This window comes from Panthera onca, chromosome C2 (assembly GCF_046562875.1).
Source record: "Panthera onca isolate mPanOnc1 chromosome C2, mPanOnc1 haplotype 2, whole genome shotgun sequence".
NCBI classification, from domain to species: Eukaryota; Metazoa; Chordata; class Mammalia; order Carnivora; family Felidae; genus Panthera; species Panthera onca.
Window position 1 is genome coordinate 71,913,617 of NC_138347.1, and position 21,263 is coordinate 71,934,879.

Below are 21,263 nucleotides of genomic sequence, written 5' to 3' on the forward strand. Positions count from 1 at the left end.
CCTTATTCTATTTTTCTTTCTCCCAGCAACTATTATAACCTGAAATTTTTCTTCCTCTCTCCCTCCCCTTCTGCCTCTCTCTCTATATATATATACATACCAAACATACATATAAAATATATATATATATACACTAAATATATGTTATATATTATGTTTTTTATTTGTTTATAGTCTGTTTCTCCCCCTAGATTATAAACTCTTTGATGGCAAGAACTCTGTAGAGCTTGTTTATCACTATCTCCCTATGGCAGAAACTGCGTATAGGTACCAAATACCCATTTTCCCCTTCTCCCTCTTAGTAACAGAGCCTCCAATTTTTGCTAAGCATCTGGATTTCCTAGTGTCTCTTACAGCTATGTGTGGCTATGTTGTTGAGTTCTGTTTAATGGGATGTGAACAGAAGTGAAATGTACAACTTTTAGGTTGTGCCTTTCAAGGGAAAAAGTGTGCCCCGTCCCCCCCTTCATGCTGGCTGGAAAGCAAACAAGGTGGTGAGCTATCTTGAATCATATGAACAGAAGCAAGCAAGACCTAGGAAACAACAGTGAAATGCAGAAAAAAAACTCCACTCCTAATAACTTTATATAGCAGAACCACTAACAATCTGGACTTCTATCTTGTTTTAAGCTGTTTTTTTTCTTCCTGGTCTCTCTCATATGCCGTCAAATCTTTATCCCAACAAATATAATCCCCATTACCTAGAACAAGACCTTGTAATAGAAGGCTTTGATAAATAGTTACTGAGTGAACAAGTGAATTAATCCGTTTCTCATTTGGTTAGCATGAACCAGAACACTTGAACATACTCTACCTCTAGTTCCACTAAGAAAGTCCAGTTTCTAAACCTGTAAAACTGTAGCTCAAATCTACATCTAAAATGGTTCCCAAACCTATGGCTTTTGCCTGAGCAGCCAGTGTCCCTCTAATTTTTAACATTCACCTCCTTAATCTTCAGTGACTTAATTTTGTATATTACCTCCCTAATTTTTATAAAACTAATGGATTTACCACTAGCCATAATTAAATGCCTACCTTTTGTGGGAGTGTTTATATCATTTAAAGACTTGTAAACAATAAAGCTTAATATTATCAATAAATAAAAGATAAGATTGCTGCGAATAATATAGGTCATGAAATACAAAGAAAAACAGGTCATATAATAACTTAAAAGTGAATCAAACTTCAGAGGACAAGATCAAACAAGATTCACATTTTCCCTCAACGAACAAGCATCAAAGTAACTGCTATTATGAGCCCAAAGTGATCAAACGAAATCAAACTCAGAGTTATTTCATTCAGCCCTGAGCAACTCAGAAGCTACTAAAAATGGGAAACATGGCAAAACAAACTCAAGTCCTTTTTGCCTTTTATATTGCTGCTATTCTCTCAATGGCTGAATTATCACCAGAACAGTAGAGAGGATACACAGCTACCATATTAAGATCACAAGGCAAAGAAAGAAAACATCTTTGAGCTGACTAATGAACACCAAAAACTCCCTCAATCAACTCTAGTCTTCTTTACACGACAAAAAGAAATGCTTGTTTGGTCAAATCACCATCATTTGGATTTTCTGTTACTTGCAGCCAAACACTCTGAGATTTTACAATTCAGAAAATTAAAACTGAAGAATGGGCTTACAGTTAAATTTTTAATCCTGAGTATTTCATTTAGGCCACTATACGAATATGTCAAAGTACAAAATCTTTTTAAAAAATCAAGCATAACTCACTTCCAAATATGTAGCTACAAACTTCATTTTTGTGATTATTGTTTGACCCACTTTATCCTAACAGATAAGACTTACCTAAAATTTAAGTGATTTACATCTATGGAAATGCTATTCTGATTCAAAAGAGCATTAACATGCTAGTCAACACACAAAAGCAGCTGTTTGAACACTTCAAGAGAAGGATATTTAAAATCCTAACTAAACTCATTTGTTTAACAAATACTATGTTTCTATAAAATACCATAAACTGGGTCTCAATGATTACCAAAATAAAAAGAAACATGTTACCCCTGCCCTCATTAAGCTTATAATTTACCAGACAATCAAATAAACCTGCTCTGGAAAGTTTTTCTTTGGCGTTAGCCAAATTAAAACCAAGAACTGAGGGAGAATATATTCTGCAACTACATAGATACTCTTTTAAAATATAATAAGATTCCCATAGAAATATGGGCAAAAGATACCTAAAATTCACAAATGGCCAATAAACACAGGCACACTAGTCTCAGTACTAATCAAAGATACACACAAACTAAAACACATTAAGATTTTTTTCAAAAGCTACCAAAATGGCAAAGATTCTAAAGTGATACCACACAAGGGTAATAAAAGGATTTTTATCAAATCATCTCATTTACTGCTGGCATAAATATAAATCATGTAAACTTTTAGGTATCTCACACTTGTGTCATACTTATTAAGATGCCGATTCTCTATATGCTGGAAACTTTTTTGTTCTTAGAAAGAAAAAAATGGCATTGAAAATGCAAAAGGATTCATACCTAAGGCTTAAAATTTCCAACAACTTACTGTTTCAAAGCTGCCTTTATGCATCAAATCAATGGGTGGCCGGAAAAGATCTGCAAGGGTAGTCAGTTTCTTATCTATTGCTCCTCCATTTCTTAATTCCTGTTCTTGCCGAACTGCAGCACAGGAGGATAAGGAAATTTCAGTTAGCCAGAAAATAAAAGCCGTGCATCTAGAAATATAAAAAACATGCATCAACTGCAAGAATTACTGAACAACATGCCTGACCCCAAATGCAAGTGCAAATATCTAATGCTGATTCTAAAAACAAACAAACCCCAAAACAAAGCAAGGTGGGGAGGGAGTCTTAAGACTTAGCTGGTGCTCTCAATCCAAATGTAAGGAAGGATAAAAGCTGAAAATTATAGTAGAGTCACACAATGAAAATATTTCCTTTTCATATTCCAAACCAAGTTTAGCAGAGGAGAAAACTCCATCTCCATTTATCCAGTTCAATGATCCTAATGTATCTGCCGTTTCTAGCTACATTCCCAATCTTCAAAGATTCTGACAGTAAGAGAACACCACCACCTGTTGTCACCTTCTGCTGGAAGTGCACGGGCTTCCCTGATGACCAGAGTTAGTCTGGGTTCCCCTTCAACTCTCTCCAAAGTTACAAGCCCTATCTGTGCTTCAGTGAGCTCATTATAAATCAACTACAAAATCAAGCATGGTCTAATAGTTTTTCACATATTCTCTAAACAACTTTCCTTTTAAGATTCCATTGCTAAATCAGTACTAAATCCTCTAAAAGAATAAGGCCAAGAATCTCATTCTGACTTAACTCCACAGAAAGATATAAACCTATTCCAAAAAATTATAGCCAAAATGTTAATAGTGGCTGCTTTGGGTGGTGTGGCTTTTTCCTGTTCTGTTTTTCAATACACCACAATAATCCATTTTCATTATGGTCATTCCTTTAAACTGACAGCTATCGGGATTTTTTTTTTTTTTTGGCCAATTATTCAATTATTGTTTTAAGTTGAAATATAGTTGACACATAATATTCTTTTACTTTAAGGTGTGTAACACTGATTCAACAATTATATACATTACAAAATGCTTATCACTGTAAGTGTAGTTACCTTTGTCACCATACAAATTATTACAGTATTAACTGACTATATTCTCAATGTTGTAGTTTTCATCACCGTGACTTTTCTGAGAGAGAGCAAACAAGTGAGAGAGCACACCCACATGCATGAATGCAAGCAGTGGGTTGGGGAGGAAGGGAGAAGAGGGAGATGGAGAATCTTAAGTAGGCTCCACGCCCAGCACAGCCTGACATGAAGCTTGATCTCACGACCCTGGGATCATGGCCTGAGCCGAAATCAAGAGTCAGACACTTAATGGACTAAGCCACCCAGGCGCCCCTGTATCTCTTAATCCTCTTCATTTATTTCACCTATCCTCCCATTCCCCTTTGGCAACTACCAATTTATTCTCTGCATGCAGGAGTCTCTTTTTGCTTGTTTGTTCATGTTTTTTTTTTTAGATTCCACACGTAAGTGAAATCATATGGTAGTTGTCTTTCTTTGACTTATTTCACTTAGCATAATATCCTCAAGGTCCATACATGTTGCTATGAATGGCAAGGTTTTTTTTTTTTTTTTTAACGTTCATTTATTTTTGAAGGAGAGAGACAGAGCATGAGTGGGGGAGGGGCAGAGAGAGAGGGAGACACAGAATCTGAAGCAGGCTCCAGGCTCTGAGCTGTCAGCACAGAGCCCACCACAGGGCTGGAACTCACAAACCGTGAGATCATGACCTGAGTTGAAGCTGGATGCCCAACTGAGCCACCCAGGTGCCCCAGTTTCATTCTTTTTTGTGCCTGAGTAATATTCCATTGGTAATACCGTATCTTCTCTACCCATTCATCTATTGATGGGCACTTACGTCGCTTCCATATCTTGGCTACTGAAAATAACGTTGCAATAAACGAAGGGGTGCATATTTCTTGTTTTCTTAGAATAAATACCAAGAATTAGAATTACTGAGTCAAATGGTATTGCTATTTTTAATTTTTTGAGAACCTCCATATTTTTTTCCATATGCTGCACCAATCTACAATCTCATCAACAGTGCACAAGGGTTCCCTATTCTCCACATCTTTGCCAACACTTCTTATTTCTTGCCTATTTGGTACTATCCATTATGACTGATGTGAGGTGAGATATCAAGACCTTGGGGGAAACCACCTTTTTCTTTTATTATAGTCAACATTTAAGTGCTCGTTCAAAAGCTGATTAACTTTGTAAATTACCAGATTTCTTACATTTCTCCATCACTCTTATTATTCTATCATCAGTTAGGTTAGCATTTGTAACAGTTCAGCTCAAGGGGAAGTTAGTAACAATCACAGACTGAATTCACAATTTCCTTTTAAAATAAGGTATTTCAGGGGCGCCTGGGTGGCTGAGTCAGTTGGGCGTCCAACTCCTGATTTTGTCTCAGGTCATGTTCTCACAGTTTGTGAGTTTAAGCCCCATGCTGCTAGCTGGCAGCACAGAGCCTGCTTGGAATTCTATCTCTTGCTTTCTCTGCCCCTCCCCTACTTGCTATCTCTCTCTCAAAATAAATAAAAAATAAACATAATAAATAAATATATAATAAATAAAACTGAAATGAAATAATAAAATAAAATAAGGTGATTCCTGGGATATCTGGGTGGCTTAGTCAGTTGAGCATCCAACTCTTGATTTCAGCTCAGGTCATGATCTCACAGTCATGAAATTGAGCCCCAAGTCAGGCTCTGTGCTCAATGCAAAACACGCTTGGGATGCTCTCGTTCTCTGCCCCTCCCATGCTCTCTCTCTAGAGATTATTCTCTCTATTATATCTCTCTCTATATTATATTATATCTCTATATATTATCTATAGATAATATCTATATTATATATATATAATATAGATATAGATACTATAGATATAGATATATCTCTAGGTCTATAGATATCTATATTATCTCTCTCTATATATATCTCTCTATTATCTCTATTATATCTCTATATATTATCTCTATTATATCTCTCTATTATCTCTATTATAATATTATTACTATTTTAGAAAATAGTAATAATAAAAAAATAAATAAAAATAAATAAAATAAAATAGTAATAATAATAATAAGATAAAATAAAAATATTTTTTAAAAATTTAAGGTGATTCGTGGGGTGCCTGGGTGGCTCAGTCAGTTAAGTGTCCAGCTCTTGATTTTAGGTCATGATCCAGGATCGTGAGATCAAGGCCCATGTTAGGCTCTGTGCTAAGCATGGAGGCTGCTTAAGATATTCTCTCTCCCCCCCTCTCTCTCCCTTCCTCCCTCCCTTCTCTCTCTCTCTCTCTCTGCACCCCCCCGCCCCCTCCCCAATTCACACACACTCTCTCTAAAATAATTTAAAAAATAAATAATAAAATAAGGTGACTCCTTTGATTAATCATCTTTTTCCTTTAAAAAAAAAAAAAAAACACCTATATAAAACAAACCAGGATCTTGACTTGTAGCAGAGTGTATAGGTGCTTTTCCAACTTGTGGTTTTCTATGTGGGAGAGTGAGGGGAGAGGACAGAAGAGAGAAGAAGGAGGAAGAGAGAGATAATAAACTGGCCCAAGATACCTACTAGTTTCAGTTTGAAAATCTCGGAAACCATCAAATATTGAACGTGCAGGCCGTCGTCTTTTAGGAGCTTTAGGGGAAAAAAATAGAGTTGATACAGAAATTTAAACCTTTATTTTGAAACAACTCTAAAAACTTCCTTATCTGTACATCTTGCTTTAAAACACTCATAGATTTATAAAGGTGTCCTCTTCAAAAAATAAAATATCTTAAAACCTTTAAGTCATTCATACACAAAAACTCAACCATCTTCAGCCCAACCATTTTGTTTTACAAATAAGAAAATTAAGGCCCAGTTAAGAGACTTAACCAAACTTATGTAAAAGACAGGAAGAAAGAAGATTTTGAGGAGGACTCCCCCTGGTGATGAAGCTATATACGTGCTGCAAATATCTAATTTAGGTTAGCCTAAGGAATCGGACTACCCTTTAGTTGACATTTAAGTACCTAACTTCTAATCCCTAATATTAGATATTCTTAGTGAGTGGATTCACAGAATTATAAACACCAAAAACATTTTTAATTTTGGAAAAAAATTTTTTTTTCCAGTTACACAGTGGTTTAATGAGAGGAAAGTGAACAGAACCAAGGTCTTCTGATACTCAGTCTAGTGTCTATTACCCAATCCTTAAGTATTTTATAGATGAAGTTTAGAAAGCAATAATAAAAATGTTATCTTCCTATATGCATATGTTCAAATAATTTGCCAGATCATGTATGTGCATTACAATAAACCAGATCATTTATATATAGTAAACAAGGACACTTAACAATTCTTAAAATATGGGTAACAATTATTAAATTGACTTATGGCATGCTTGGCCAGCATGTAAACAGAACAATGCTTTGCGTTAATAAATGATAAATTGAGCAGTGAGGTTAGATACAAAGTATAAAAGTCCTCCACCCATGTCAAAGCATCTTTCCCAAAAGTCTGTGTATGTCATTATATAATTCTTTCTAAGAGCAATGGAATAAAAAAGCAAAATGCAGAACCATATATTTTAAAAACTCGTTTTTGTTTAAAGTATTATTTGTCTGTATATAATTTATGTACTTTTGTGTATTTATGTTAAAAAATCACAATATTATTTCTAGGAAAAGAGATGTGATTAAGAAAAGGAGAAAGAAACTTCCATGTTTTAGTTCTGTATTGGATTTTATTTATATTGAATTTGTTTTAACCAAAAATTTTAAAATTTAAATACTGCAGTATTTTCTCCTCCCTTCAAGCAGCAAGGAATGTTATTCAATCTTGGAACTATTTTTAATCAAGAGTTCCTATTTCAAATGTATGTTTCTGGCAAAAATAATATGGCCTGTCAAATAATGCCTTCTTAAAACTCATTATCAGATACTTTTTAACCATAACAATTAAGAAAGTAAGGGTATCAAAGGATAAGGCATAGAATGGCTGCCTAAAAAGAGCATATTCTGATTGGGGAGGTAGCATATAAAAGATAGTTTTCTTCTACTTTTAAAACTGCCAAAGGCAGGCCACTCAATATTCTACACTATTTCACACACACATACCCACTCTCTTCCCATTTTAGCCCGTTTCTGTTAGGCACCTGATGTCTCCTACTTCCTCTTTTGCTAGCCTTGAACCCAACCCCTTTGATTTCTTGCGCTCGTTATCTGCTCCTATTTGTTTCCTCCTCATTTATGCTAAGTCTAACCTAGAATCTGTCCCCAGAAAAAAAAATAAAAGGGGCGCCTGGGTGGCTCAGTCAGTTAAGTGTCAAATTCTTGGTTTCGGCTCAGGTCATGATCTCAATGTTACGAGATTGAGCCCTGCATTGGGCTCTGCACTGAACGTGGTGTCTAGTTACGATTCTCTCTCTCCTCCCCCTCCTGCCCTCTCCTCTGGTCACCCTCTCTCTCTCTAAAAAACAAAAACAAAACCCAAAAACCGAAGAACCTCTCCTCAGTCCACACACAACACACCTCTAGTACTAGGATCATTATTATAGACATACCTCAGAGATAATGTAAGTTTGGTTTCAGACCACCACAATAAAGCAAATATCACATTAAAACGAGTCAAATGAATTTTTGAGTTTCCCAGTGCATACAAAATTTATGTTTACACTAAAGTGGACCATAGAATAATACAGAATTGAACTACAAGGCTCTTATATGCGGATATTTTTCAACAAATACAGAAAAATTTTTCTTATGATTTTTTAATAACATTTTTTCTCCAGCTTACTTTTTTGTTAAGAAAACAGTATATGATATATATAACATACCAAATATGTGTTAATCAACTGTTTATGTTATTGGTAAGGCTTCTGGTCAACCGCAGGCTATTAGTGAAGTTTTGGGGAGAGTCAACAGTTATATGCGTATTTTCAACTGCTTGGGAGTCTGCTCCCTTAACCCTTGAGCTGTTCAAGGAACAACTGTATACTGTAGTCCATTACGTGTGCAATAGCACTGTCTTTAAAAATGTACACATTAATTTGAAACATTTTACTTGTTGGGGCACCTGGGTGACTCAGTCAGTTAGGTGTTCAACTCTTGATTTCAGCTCAGGTCACAGTCCCAGGGCCATGGGATCTAGCCCTACATTGGGCTCTGTGCTAGGCATGGAGCCTGCTTAGGATTCTCTTTCCCTCTGCCCCTCTACCCCAATGGCACCCTCTCTAAAATAAAATTTTAAAAAATGTATTGCTAAAAACTGTTAACCATTGTTGGAGCTTTCAGCAAGCTGTAAATTTTTTTTGCTGGTGAAAGGTCTTGAATCTATGTTGATGGCTGTGAGTGATTACAGTGGTTGCTGAAGTTGGGGTGGCTGTGACAACTTCTTAAGATAATAAAGTCTGCTGCATAAATTGACTCTTATTTTCACAAATGATTTCTCTGCAGCATCCAATTTTGACAACATTTGAGATGAACTTCTTTCAAAATTGGGACTCAATCAAGGGGCGCCTGGCTGGCTCAGTCAGTGGAGTGTGCAACTCTTGATCCTGATTGAGGTTGTGCGTTTGAACCCCATATTGGGTGCAGAGATTCTTTAAATAAATAAATAAATTTTTAAGAACTGGAGTCAATCCTCTCAAACCCTGCTACTGCTTTATCAACTAAGTTTATGTAATATCCTAAATCCTTTGTTATCATCTCAACAATCTTCACAGCATCTTCACCAGGAGTAGCTTCCATCTCAAGAAACCATTTCCTTTGCTCATCCCTAAGAAGCAACTCCTCATCCATTCAAGTTTTATCAAGAGATTGCAGCAATTCATTTACATCTTCAGGCTCTACTTCTAATTCTAATTCTAATTCTAGTTCTACTTCTATTCTAATTCTAGTTCTCTTGCTATTTCTACCGCATCCGCAGTCACTTCCTCCACTCAAGTCTTGAAGTCCCAAAGTCGTCTATGAGGGGTTGGAATTAACTGCTTCCAAATTCTTGTTAATGTTATTGTGACCACTTTCTATGAATCATGAATGTTCTTAATGGCATCTAGAAAGGTAAATCCTTCCTACGAGGTTTTCAATTTACATTGCCCAGATCTATCAGAAGAATGACTGTCTATGGCCTTATGGGATTCATTTTTTTAATAGTAAGACTTGAAAGTAAAAATCACTCCTTAATCCATGGGCTGCAGAATGGATGTGTGTTAGCAAGCAAGAAGACAACATTAATCTTATTGGACATTACCATCAGAGCTCTTAGATGACCAGGTGTGTTGTCACTGAGCAGTCATATTTTGAAAAGAATCTTTTTCTGAGGTCTCAACAGTGCGGTTAAATATTTGGTAAACCACGTTGCAAACAGATGTGCTGTCATCTAGGCTTTGTTGTTCCATTTACAGAGCTCAGGCAGAGCAGATTTAGCATAATGCTTAAGGGCCTTAGGATTTTCAGAATGGTAAAGGAGCATTGGTTGCAACAAGTCACCAGCTACAATAGCCCCAAACAACAGAGCCAGACTCTCCTTTGAAGATCTGAAGCACTGACTTCTCCTCTCTAGCTATGGAAGCCCTAGATAGCATCTTCTTCCAACAGAAGGCTGTTTTGTCAACACTGAAAACCTGTTGCTTAGTGTAGCCACCTTCACTAATTATCCAAACTAGATCTTCTGGATAACTTGCTATAGCTTCAACATCAGCACTTGCTGTTTCCCTTTGCATTTTTATGTTATGGGGATGGCTTTTTCCCTTAAACGTCATGAACCAACCTCCGCTAGCTTCATATTTTTCTTCTGTAGCTTCTTCACCTCTCGGCCTTCATAGAACTGTAGAGTTAGGGCTTGCTCTGGATTACACTTTGGCTTAAGGGAATGTTGTAGCTCGTTTGATCTTTGATCCTGACACTAAAACTTTCTCCATATCAGCAATAAGTTATTTCCCTTTTGTATAATTTGTGTGTTCAATGGAGTAGCACTTCTCATTTCTTTCAAAATTTTTTCCATTGCAGGGTGCCTGGGTGGCTCACTTGGTTAAGGTTCTGACTTGATTTCAGCTCAGGTCATGATCTGTTTGTAAGTTTGAGCCCTGCATCTGGCTCTGAATCGACAGCGTGGAGCCTCTTGGGATTCTCTCTCTCCCTCTCTCTCTGCCCCCTGCCCCACCACCCCCCACAAACGCTCTCTCTCAAAAGAAATAAACAAACTTAAAAAATTTTTTTTTTCCTTTCCATTCGCAACTAGGCTAACTGGAATAGGAGGCCTAGCTTTCGGCCTATCTCAGCTTTCAATATGCCTTCCTCACACAGCTTAATCATTTCTGACTTCTGATTTAAAGTAAGAGATATATGACTTTTCCTTTCACTTGAACACTTAAAGGACATTGTAGGGTTATTAATTGGCCTAATTCCAATATTGCTGTGTTTCAGGGAATAGAAAGGCCCAAGAAGAGGGAGAGACAAGGGAATGGCTGGTTGGTGAATCACTGTATCAACCAAGTCCACCAACTCATAAGGGTATGGTTTGTGGTGCCCCAAAACAATTACAATAGTACAAAGATCACCATGACAAATATAACAATGAAAATGTTTGAAATATTGCAAGAATTACCAATATATAACACAGAGACACGAAGTGAGCAAATGCTGTTGGTAAAATGGCACTGATAGACTTGTTCAACACAGGGTTACCACAAACCATTCATTTATTTTAAAAAAAAAAAAAAAAAAAAAAAAGACAGTATCTGCAAAGCACAATAAAAAAGGCATGCCCATACTCCCACTTGCCTCTTCCATATGTGGTTTCCTGACTCTTCCAAACCATCTGCTATACAGCAAACATCAGTCCTTTGTATTCTCACTCTACTGCCCACATACCAGGAGTGCTGGTCACTGAGGTCAAAGAGGCTAAGCTATAAAAAGCTAATAAAAGATTCAAGAGGAGCTTCATAGAATAGGGGAGTGGGACAGGTAGAGAATAAATATTTAGTAAGAAGAGTGGCACTGCACACATTTCACAAATCCTTATTAACAACTGACTTAAGAGAAGATATCTGGATTTTCAGATCCACTTCTGCATTCTATCTGTTGTTATTCTCAAAGTTCAAATAAATGAAAAAAATTAAAATTCAACCTAACACAGATACATAGTTGTAAGGGGAGGAGTATTTTAATAGTGTTTTAAGATCATTGTGAATATTCTCCTTTGATACTCAACTAGTGGTAGCTTCTTAAAGGTTAGTTGCAGCATGGAATCTAAAATCTTATCAATGAACTTTTCATTATCTGTTGCAATAAAATCCACTGGTCTATGTGGTAAGCAGTCTCTAGGATGGCCTCCAATTATCCCAATCTTTGATATTCATAACCTGTGTGTGAATATCTTGAATATGGGCAGGATGAAATAGAATGTGGCAGAGGTGATGTGATGGGAGGTCACTTCTAAGATTAGATTACAAAAAGATGGTGGCTTCTATAATGGGCTGCCTTTTATTGCTCTCTCATTTGCTCTGTGGTAAGGAACTGATGTCTCCAGCCAACCAACAGCCACATGAGTAAGCTTAGGAGATCCTCCTCTATTCAAGCTCTGAGATGATTATAGCTCTGGCTGACACCTTGATTACACCCTGTGAGAAAGTCTAACCAAAGACACCCAGCTAAGTCACTTTTGGATTCCTGGACCATAGAAACTGTGAGATAACAAATGTTTGTTGTTTCAGGAAACTAAATTTTGGAGCAATTTGTTATACATCAATAGATAACTTTTATGCAATCCATCTTACTGTCTGAATAGATCTTTTACCCATGCACAATTTTGTAATATGGTATACTGGTCATTTGAATATATTCGTCACAGCTCTTTCTGCCCATGGGTCCTGTCCCTGTGCTTTATTAAAACCATCCTTTTTGCACCAAAAAAAGAAAAAGAAAAAGAAAACATTTGTTTACTGAGTTATGCAAACATTCCAAACACCAAGCATTTCATTATACAATAATAATTTAAAAATCACCATCTGTTAAGGCCACCACTACTCTTATCAGAAAGCTTTTAAGTATTGGGAAGCTATCAAGCTCATAATTATGGATATCAACTTGCTAAAATCCTAATTTCTGCCTGAAAGCTCTTTTTTTTTTTTTTTTAAATAACTGGTAACAAATAATGTCAGTTGTTTGTCTTAAAGCAGTAATAGGCTTTTATTCACATTCAAGAAAATGTCTGCCAAATGCTGAAGTCTAAATCACCATAGTTTGTCAGGAATTTTTCAAGTAAAAATAATGTTCCATGACAGAAGCAGCTAGTTTAGCTCACAACTCAAACAACTATACAAGTGCTTTTCCTTAAAGTAATCACAGTACTTTTCAGTATGCAGAAGTGCTTTATGCATACCCTATTTCATAAAACAGAGTGGTTTAAAAAAATGTATACTCAGGGATCAAGATTTAATGAAATTAATTTATACTGCTTCATCAAGCAGTACTGCTTTATTTATTATTAAATAAAATAGGAGTTCTTTTTAATTTTTATTGTGAGTATATAGCAGTGAAGACTTTACAGTTTGGTGCCACTGTCCTGTTTCAATTAAGATGCAGCAGTTTGATTCATCATTGCTTTTGAACCATCAGTCCAAATGTCAATAATGTAAAAAAGGCAAATAACTTATGAAAATAATTTTGACCTCACACACACCCAGACCACACTTGAAATCAATACTGTCATAAGAAGAAAACAGTACTCCAAAGACCTTTATCAAGTTAATAAGGTCTAATATGAAAGTTAGGACTAACTTCCTAACTATATAGTCATTCTCATCCCCTGTTTGCTGTGTATCAAACCTGAGGGAAAAGAAGGAAATGGTTCCAAATGGAACTCTTTGGCCTCTCTACAATGGTAAAACAGCACAGAAATTTATTTCCTGTAGTCTACCCCACTCAGAAATCCTGCCTTATTCCTTGCAATAAAGAAACGATAAAGCTTCCAAGGGCATCACCCCCTCAATTCCAAAATCCATTCATAACATTTATATGAAAAAAATCATGAACAATATTTTATTACTTCTGGTATATTAACAGCACAATGACTGGCTGAATCAAAGTCCAGAAAGCCCATATTATACTTCAATATTCAGTTCTTACAGTTTTCTTCCTCCCATCTTTATTTCTGAATCTAGACAGTACATTGTTATTTCTTACTACAGTAAACTCCAAAGCTGCCAAGTCAAAGATTGCTTTAAAAAAAACTCCAACTAAGGTGTTTTTTCAAATCAAAACATATGGTTTATATCATTTTGTTCCTCCTTTTCTTATTTATTTCTTCTCCTTTATTCTAGTTTACCTACAAAACTTTATATAGGTCTATTTCTCTGCATCACTGTTCTCAATATGTACAATATACATTTCTATGACTTTGCCTGCCCAGATTATAACTTTGTTTTCTATTTTTTAATATACCTATTAATACCTAAAATATTTGGCATGCAAAAGTGTTTATTAATCTAAAACTATAAATTTTCTTTAATTCTAATTAAATGTACCATTTTCTATAGTCTCTATATGCACCCAGATTGATATCACAATTTTTTGCATGGATAAGGTATTACTTTCTCCTTTCAAAACAGGAAAAGCGCTTCTGGAAATTAAGAAAGAGTAAAGATGGATATGGCAGTCAAGTAAGTGCCCCCCAAAACAAAAAATACTCGGAGTCTTTAAATGATAGATTTGTTCCATTACAAGGTAGTAGTTCTTTTTGCTAATTTTCCTCTTTTTGGCCTTCCACAACAAATATCAACTTTTTAATCTGGTTCTCTCCTTGGAGACAACTACGCAATTTTGCTGGAGGGAGTACAGAATTATAAGATAAGAATTGACTCTACACTTGAAGTAATAATCTCTGAGTAAGCCTTCATATCTTTTGATAGCTTTATTAAAACTCTAAAGATAACAACAGAGTCCAACAAACTAAGGAAAAAAAGGTGAACTTACCACCAAACAAAGGTTCTGGTTCCACCAATATTTCCTGTTTTTGAGGAATTGGGGCACGAACTTCTTCTCTATCAAAAGAAGTAGGAAAATATCAAAAGGAAAACTGTTTTCTGCTACATGTTCTCTCTATAACTATTGTGAATGCATTCAAATTAACAAGTAACATGAACATCAAACTTAGTGACTTTTAGGAACCATGGTGTTAAATTACTGCTAGATGGTTTCCATACAGAGGTCAACTAGAATAAAGTACCTGGCATAGATGGCTCAAATGATTTCTAAAAAAAGAGAACAAGGGTGTCCGGGTGGCCCAGTCAGTTAAGTGTCTTGACTCTTGATTTTGGCTCAGGTCACGATCTCACGATTTGTGAGTTCGAGCCCCGCATCGGGCTCTGTGCTGGCAGCGCAGGGCCTACTCGGGATTCTCTCTCTCCCTCTCTCTCTCTGCCCCCTCTCTCGGTCATGCGCCCTCTCTCTCTCCCTCCCCCCCCTCAAAAATAAATAATAAACTTAAAAAATAAATGTAAAAATAAAAAAGAAAACAAACAGAAAAAAAAATTTTTTCCCCTTTCCTCCCAAGGTCTTTACCCTAGATTCTTTTCAGAAAAAAAAAAAAAAAGGGAGTTTACCAAAAACAAAACAGAAAATCAGACAAAAAAATTAATGGAGGGGCACCTGGGTGGCTGAGGTGATTAAGCATACAACTCTTGATTTTAGCTCAGGTAATGATCTCATGGTTCATGACACCAAGCCCACACTGGGCTCTGCACTGACAGTACAGAGCCTGCTTGGGATTCTTTCTCCCCTCCTCTCTCTGCCCTTCCCCTGCCCAATTGAACACACATGCTCTCAAAATAAATAAACATTTTTTTTAAACTAATGGAAAAATATAGGCGTAATAAAAGCAGTATTACATTACTACTGCATCAAACAATACATCACACAGATATATTAAAATAAGCTATATAAACAAGCAGTGAATTTTATGCTAGCTATAAAGATGGTTAACATAGGTATTACCTTGGATTATTTATTAAGTAGACTCTAATACATAGAGCACAGAAAAATTATTAATCTTTTAAAGGCCTATAAACTCTTCAACGTTTATCTCCAAAGAGTTTACTAATAACCTATCTCTTCCAGTAAAAACTATTCATTTAGAAACACTGTAAAAATGGTGTATACTCCTTTAAATATATTTAACTATTTTATAGTTCAAACTCAAGTTTTTTTAATTTTTTTTTAATGTTTATTTATTCTTGACAGAGAGAGAGAGAGAGAGAGAGAGACAGAGACAGAGAGAGAGACAGAGAGCCAGCATGAATGGGTGAAGGGCAGAGAGAGAGGGAGACACAGAATCTGAAACAGGCTCCAGGCTCTGAGCTGTCAGCACAGAGCCCAACACGGGGCTCGAACTCACAGTGAGATCGTGACCTGAGCCGAAGTCGGATGCTCAACTGACTGAGCCACCCAGGCGCCCCTAAACTCAAATATTAATCTCTACTTATTATTTTCACAGCAAGGAAAAGTGAATTCCCAATTTATTATTGTCCTATTTACGATGTTAATTTAAGTTAGGCCTATGTTTTTCATTCAGGTGTTTCTAATAGAAGTAACTGAGCTTAAGGCCCTGCTTTTGATATCAAAGAACTGGAACTCTAAAACATACTTTATGAAATAAACTATGAATACTCATTTGTCAACAAAAACATCCAACAACAACAAAAAGAACAACTGGCTGGACAAATACAATAAGCCAAATGATGGATAAAGGGCAATTCAAAATTATGTTATGTGTATCAGTCACTGCTCACACAAAAAATTTAAATCATCTGAAGTAATAGACAATGCATCTATAAGAGGAAGAGGAAGCTCTATTAACCCTCTTTCATCAAAGAGAATTAATCTATTATCTTAAGAAAATTAAGAATTTAGAAGACCTCTTTTACCTAAATAAATCTTTCCATGATTGCTATCATTTTACAGCATAAATAAAATTATCTCAATCTAAGAGAGAAAACAATTACTCAGAAAACAAACCTTAAATCTGATGAAATCCATCAATTAGGGGATGGATTAAGTAGTAGTCCCTATACAAGAAAACTTGGTTACTACATGTTTGAGGGTATCTGTTCCAAGATTGCTAGCTACCTAACAAAATGAAAGAATGGAACAGAAAAAGGTAAACTGTAAAGAGTGAAAATTATAGTTTAGGAATTAGAAGCCATTATCAAGTGTTAATCAATTAGCAATACAAATAATCTAAGTCAAATTATAATGTAATTCAGTAGGAAAAGACATTCATCTATCAAAACTAGTTTTATTTTTATTTTTAATTAATAAATTAATTTTTTTTAGGTAGGCTCCATGCCCACTGTGGGGCTTGAACTCATGGCCTTGAGATCAAGAGCTGCATGCTCTATTGACTGAGCCAGCCAAGCGCCCCATATCAAAACTATTTTTAAACACATTTAAGAAAACATGTTTTGTATAATGAGAAGTTATATTCCCCCAAATGAGCTGTGAATACCTGTTACTCAAGTTTCTGTAAACTAATCATGTTTTCATATTGATTTCCATGAAAAATCTGAGCTATGTTGGGGGAGAATGGGATATCAACATCTGAAATACATGGCCAACACTGCTAGGAAAAAACTTTATTAAGTATTAATAATGATCCCTAAAGTTCACTCTTCATGTGGAAACAATTATTAGTCTAGAATCTGGAGCTAGAGGCAACTCTGTCTTGAATGTTATTTAGATTTTTAAATCTATCTCTAATTTAAAAATAATATCCATCCATGTCTTTAGTCTATTCCCTTGGGAATTCCCTCTAGGAATCCCTAGAGGATTCCTCTTGTCTAGTATCTCATGTTGTAAACACCAAGAGTTATAAAGAAATCTAAGTATTAAAGTCTTATTTAAGGATCTGCATAATTTTGTTTCAAAAATCAATGGTTTTCCTCGAGTAGCATTCATCCCTAGTATCTTCCAAAGACTTGGAATTTTGCCTATAAGGTATTCATTTCAAATGCTCATTGGTATCAAATGTAAAGGGCAAAAAATATCCAAATCTGTTCACCATTAATTCTCAGTCTCTACAGACTACAGTTCCATATGTTAAAGATGCTTCTAATTTGGGGCGCCTGGGTGGCTCAGTCGGTTAAGCGTCCGACTTCGACACAGGTCACGATTTCGCGGTCCGTGAGTTCGAGCCCCGAGTCGCGCTCTGGGCTGATGGCTCAGAGCCTGCTTCCGATTCTGTGTCTCCCTCTCTCTCTGCCCCTCCCCCGTTCATGCTCTGTCTCTGTCTCAAAAATAAATAAACGTTAAAAAAAAAAAAAGGTGCTTCTAATGATTAACTACATGTAACTATCTTTAAGGTATAAAGGATTGTAATTATTTTTCAAAAAATTTTCATGGCAATGCAAAACTCTCCTGGAACAATGTAAGTAAATCTAGAATTGGGAAATCTGAGCTGTAGTGGGCTTTAGTTCCATCCATATCTGCGAAGTAATTACTGTGTAGCTTAGGAAATTGGCTATGCCTCTGCTTTCTCATCTGTAAAATGTGGATAATAATGTTATCCTATAGGGTTCTTTTGAAGATTACGGGGGTGCCTGGGTGGCTCAGCTGGTTGAGCGTCCAACTTCGGCTCAGGTCATCATCCCGCGGTCTGTGGGTTTGGGCCCTGCATCGGGCTCTGTACTGAGAGCTCAGATCCTGGAGCCTGCTTCAGATTCTGTGTCTGCCTCTCTCTCTCTGCCCCTCCCCCACTCACGCTCTGTCTCTCTCTGTCTCTCAAAGATGAATAAATGTTAAAAAAATAATAATAAAATAAATAATGACATCCTATAGGGTTATTTTGAAGATTAAATAATAGACATGACTGTGCTCTAGAGAATTTAAGGTATATAAGTATAAAAATTTCCACATGACACTTTTTCAGATGCTTTGAACTTTTAATTTTTTCAAAACCACAGAATTAACCTAACTGATAAAAATGCAACTGCGCAATTTAGGCAAGGGGTGGCTCCTAACAATAAATAATAAATTCATACTCTGTGTGAGGTCTGACTGTGGAGACACTTGCTGAACTGGTACTGGGCTCTTCAGCAATTCCTCCACCATCCAAAAACATAGTAACTGCCATCTCCAGATTATTGTTGCAGGCTTCGAGCATATGTTTCCCTACACTTTCACTTGCACCTGAAATAGCAAAAAGAGAGGGAAAAAGTTAAAAAAAGAAAGACACCTTCTTATTATATTCAGTTCATGTTAGAATACAGAATTCCCAAGCAAACTAATAATACTTTTTCCCTTTTAGAATGAATGACTTAAAAAAAAAAAACAAATAAACAAACAAAAAAACCCACCTTATTTACTTTTACAATGGTGGCTGATTAGTAAATATACAAAGCTAGAAAAGAAACTAACAGCATTAAAATAGTGGTCTTCCTTTACAATAAAACCACACTAAATAAAGCATGTCTTTAAATGGACCAACTACATATTTATTAATAAACTGAAAAAAAAAGAAAGAAAAATGAAAGACTACATTCTAGAAAATGAGAAATATTTTGTTAGAATGGATTTCAGTCAGTTAGCATTTCTGTTTCCATTAAAAAGAAAGCCTTTTTTTAGTAACAACGGAGAGAAGTGAGATGGGATATTTTTGTCAATAATATAACCAAGTCAAAATCTGGTAAGCAATGTCAGTCTTCATCGTTTAAAACTGGCCCTATCACACATTTATTTATTGGTAAAAGTAAAGCCAGCATAGTCTCTTAGATGCGATATAAACTGGTAAAGCCCTTTACAAAAATGTTTACACAATTTTACATGTATCAAAAAGTACTCCTTCCTTTTTGACCCAGTAATTTGGGCTTTCTAGTAAAAAAAAATACCTATTCTTTTATTTATTCCACATCAAATACTACATGTATAAACACGTCCATATACATGTCTAGAATTGTTTCAGTACTGAAAACTTGGAAACATAAATATACAATAGTACTAGAGTCTAAATTGTAGAATTTATTTGCTGGAACATTTCGTGACCATTAAAAAGCATCTCAGGGGGTAACTAGGTTTCTCAGTTGGTTAAGTGTCTGACTCTTGATTTTGGCTCAGGTTCCTTATCTCACAGTTCATGAGATCAAGCCCTGCATTGTGCCGTGGGCTGACGGCATGTTGCCTGCTTAGGATTCTCCCTCTCTGTCTCTCTCTGCACCTCCCCTGTTCTCTCTCTCTCTCTAATTAAATAAACATTAAAAAAAAAAAAAAAGGCATCTCACGTTTTCCATCTGGGATGACTTTCCTTCTACCAGAATCATGTCCCTTATAATTTCCTTCTGGGGGGTGTGTATGTGTGTGTTGGGTCTGAAAACATCTTTATTTTGCTGTCATTCCTAAAAGACGGTTCTATTTGGATATTCTATTTTCAGGCTGATAGCTATTTTCTCTCAGTAAAGACAGCATTCCAATGTCCTCCGGCTTCTGTTGTTGCTGCTGGGAAATCAGTTGCTAGACCAGAGAAAATCATTTTTATGGCAATCTGTTGTTCCTCTCTAGTTGCTTTTAAGATTTTTTTCTGTCTTTGGTCTTCTGCAGTTTCATTCTGGTCTGTCATGGCTGATTTTGTTTTTCTCCTTGGGATTCACTGCACTTCTACCATGTTAAGGAATGTTATCTTTGATCAATTCTGAAAAATTCTCAGCTATTTCTATTTAACAATTACCATACTCCTTCATTCACACTTATTTCTTTCTGAAACTCCAATAAGATATATGTTAGAACTCTTCACTCTATGGTGTGCGAGTCTGTTTTTTTTTTTTTTTTTAATTTCAGTTACTTTTTTATAATTAGAGTTCTGTTTTTGTTTTTTTCCTAATATGCCTTACCATGTTTCAGAGACCCTTCATATTCACATTTCAATCTTTTTATTTCTTCAAACATATTGACCAAACTTATTGGAATTACTAAGAAAAAACAAACTTTCTGCAGTCTATAGAGGTCATCATCTCACTTCGGCTGGTTCTTGTCTGTTTCTGGTGGTTCTTGTCTTGTGCCATGGTTTTTGTGCATTCTGTGGTTTTTTTCCCTGTGATCTCTTGTGCCTTGGATTTTTAAAGTAGTAGTTGAAGATAAATTCCTCCTAAGAGGATGTGATTTGATAGTGAGTTTTTTTGTTTTGTTTTGTTTTTTTATTGTCAAGTTAGCTAACATACAGTGTAGTCTTGGCTTCAGAAGTAGAGTCCCATGATTCATCACTTACATACACACCCAATGCTCATCCCAACAAGTGCGCTCCTCAATGCCCATCACCCATTTTCCCCACCCCCATCAACCCTCAGTTTGTTCTCTATATTTAAGAGCCTCTTAAGGTTTGCTTCCCTCTCTGTATCTTATTTTTCCTTCCCTTCCTCTATAGTCATCTGTTAAGTTTCTCAAATTCCACATGTGAGTGAAATCATGTAACTTTCTCCGACTGACTTATTTCACTTAGTGTAATACTCTCCAGTTTCATCCACGTTGCTACAAATGGCAAGATTTCATTCTTTTTCATTGCTGAGTAATATTCCATGGTGTGTGTGTGTGTGTGTGTGTGTGTGTGTGTGTGTGTGTGTATCACATCTTCTTTATCCATACATCAGTTGATGGACATTTGGGCTCTTTCCATACTTTGGCTATTGTTGATAGTGCTGCTATAAA

At 35.9% G+C, this 21,263-nt stretch overlaps 1 protein-coding gene across 2 annotated transcripts in view; it reads right to left on the reverse strand.

The window, feature by feature from the left end:
• The window catches only part of UBXN7 (UBX domain protein 7), a 59,561-nt gene that overhangs the window by 21,386 nt on the left and 16,912 nt on the right, over window positions 1-21,263 (reverse strand). Inside the window, exons 2-5 of one of the 2 annotated variants that reach the window (XM_060639637.3) lie at window positions 18,611-18,758; window positions 14,550-14,617; window positions 6,163-6,228; window positions 2,546-2,658 (exon numbers count right to left, since the gene is read on the reverse strand). In XM_060639637.3, coding sequence (XP_060495620.2) covers window positions 2,546-2,658; window positions 6,163-6,228; window positions 14,550-14,617; window positions 18,611-18,758 — 395 coding nt within the window. The remainder of the gene's footprint in view (window positions 1-2,545; window positions 2,659-6,162; window positions 6,229-14,549; window positions 14,618-18,610; window positions 18,759-21,263) is intronic. The other variant, XM_060639638.3, reaches the window with a different exon arrangement.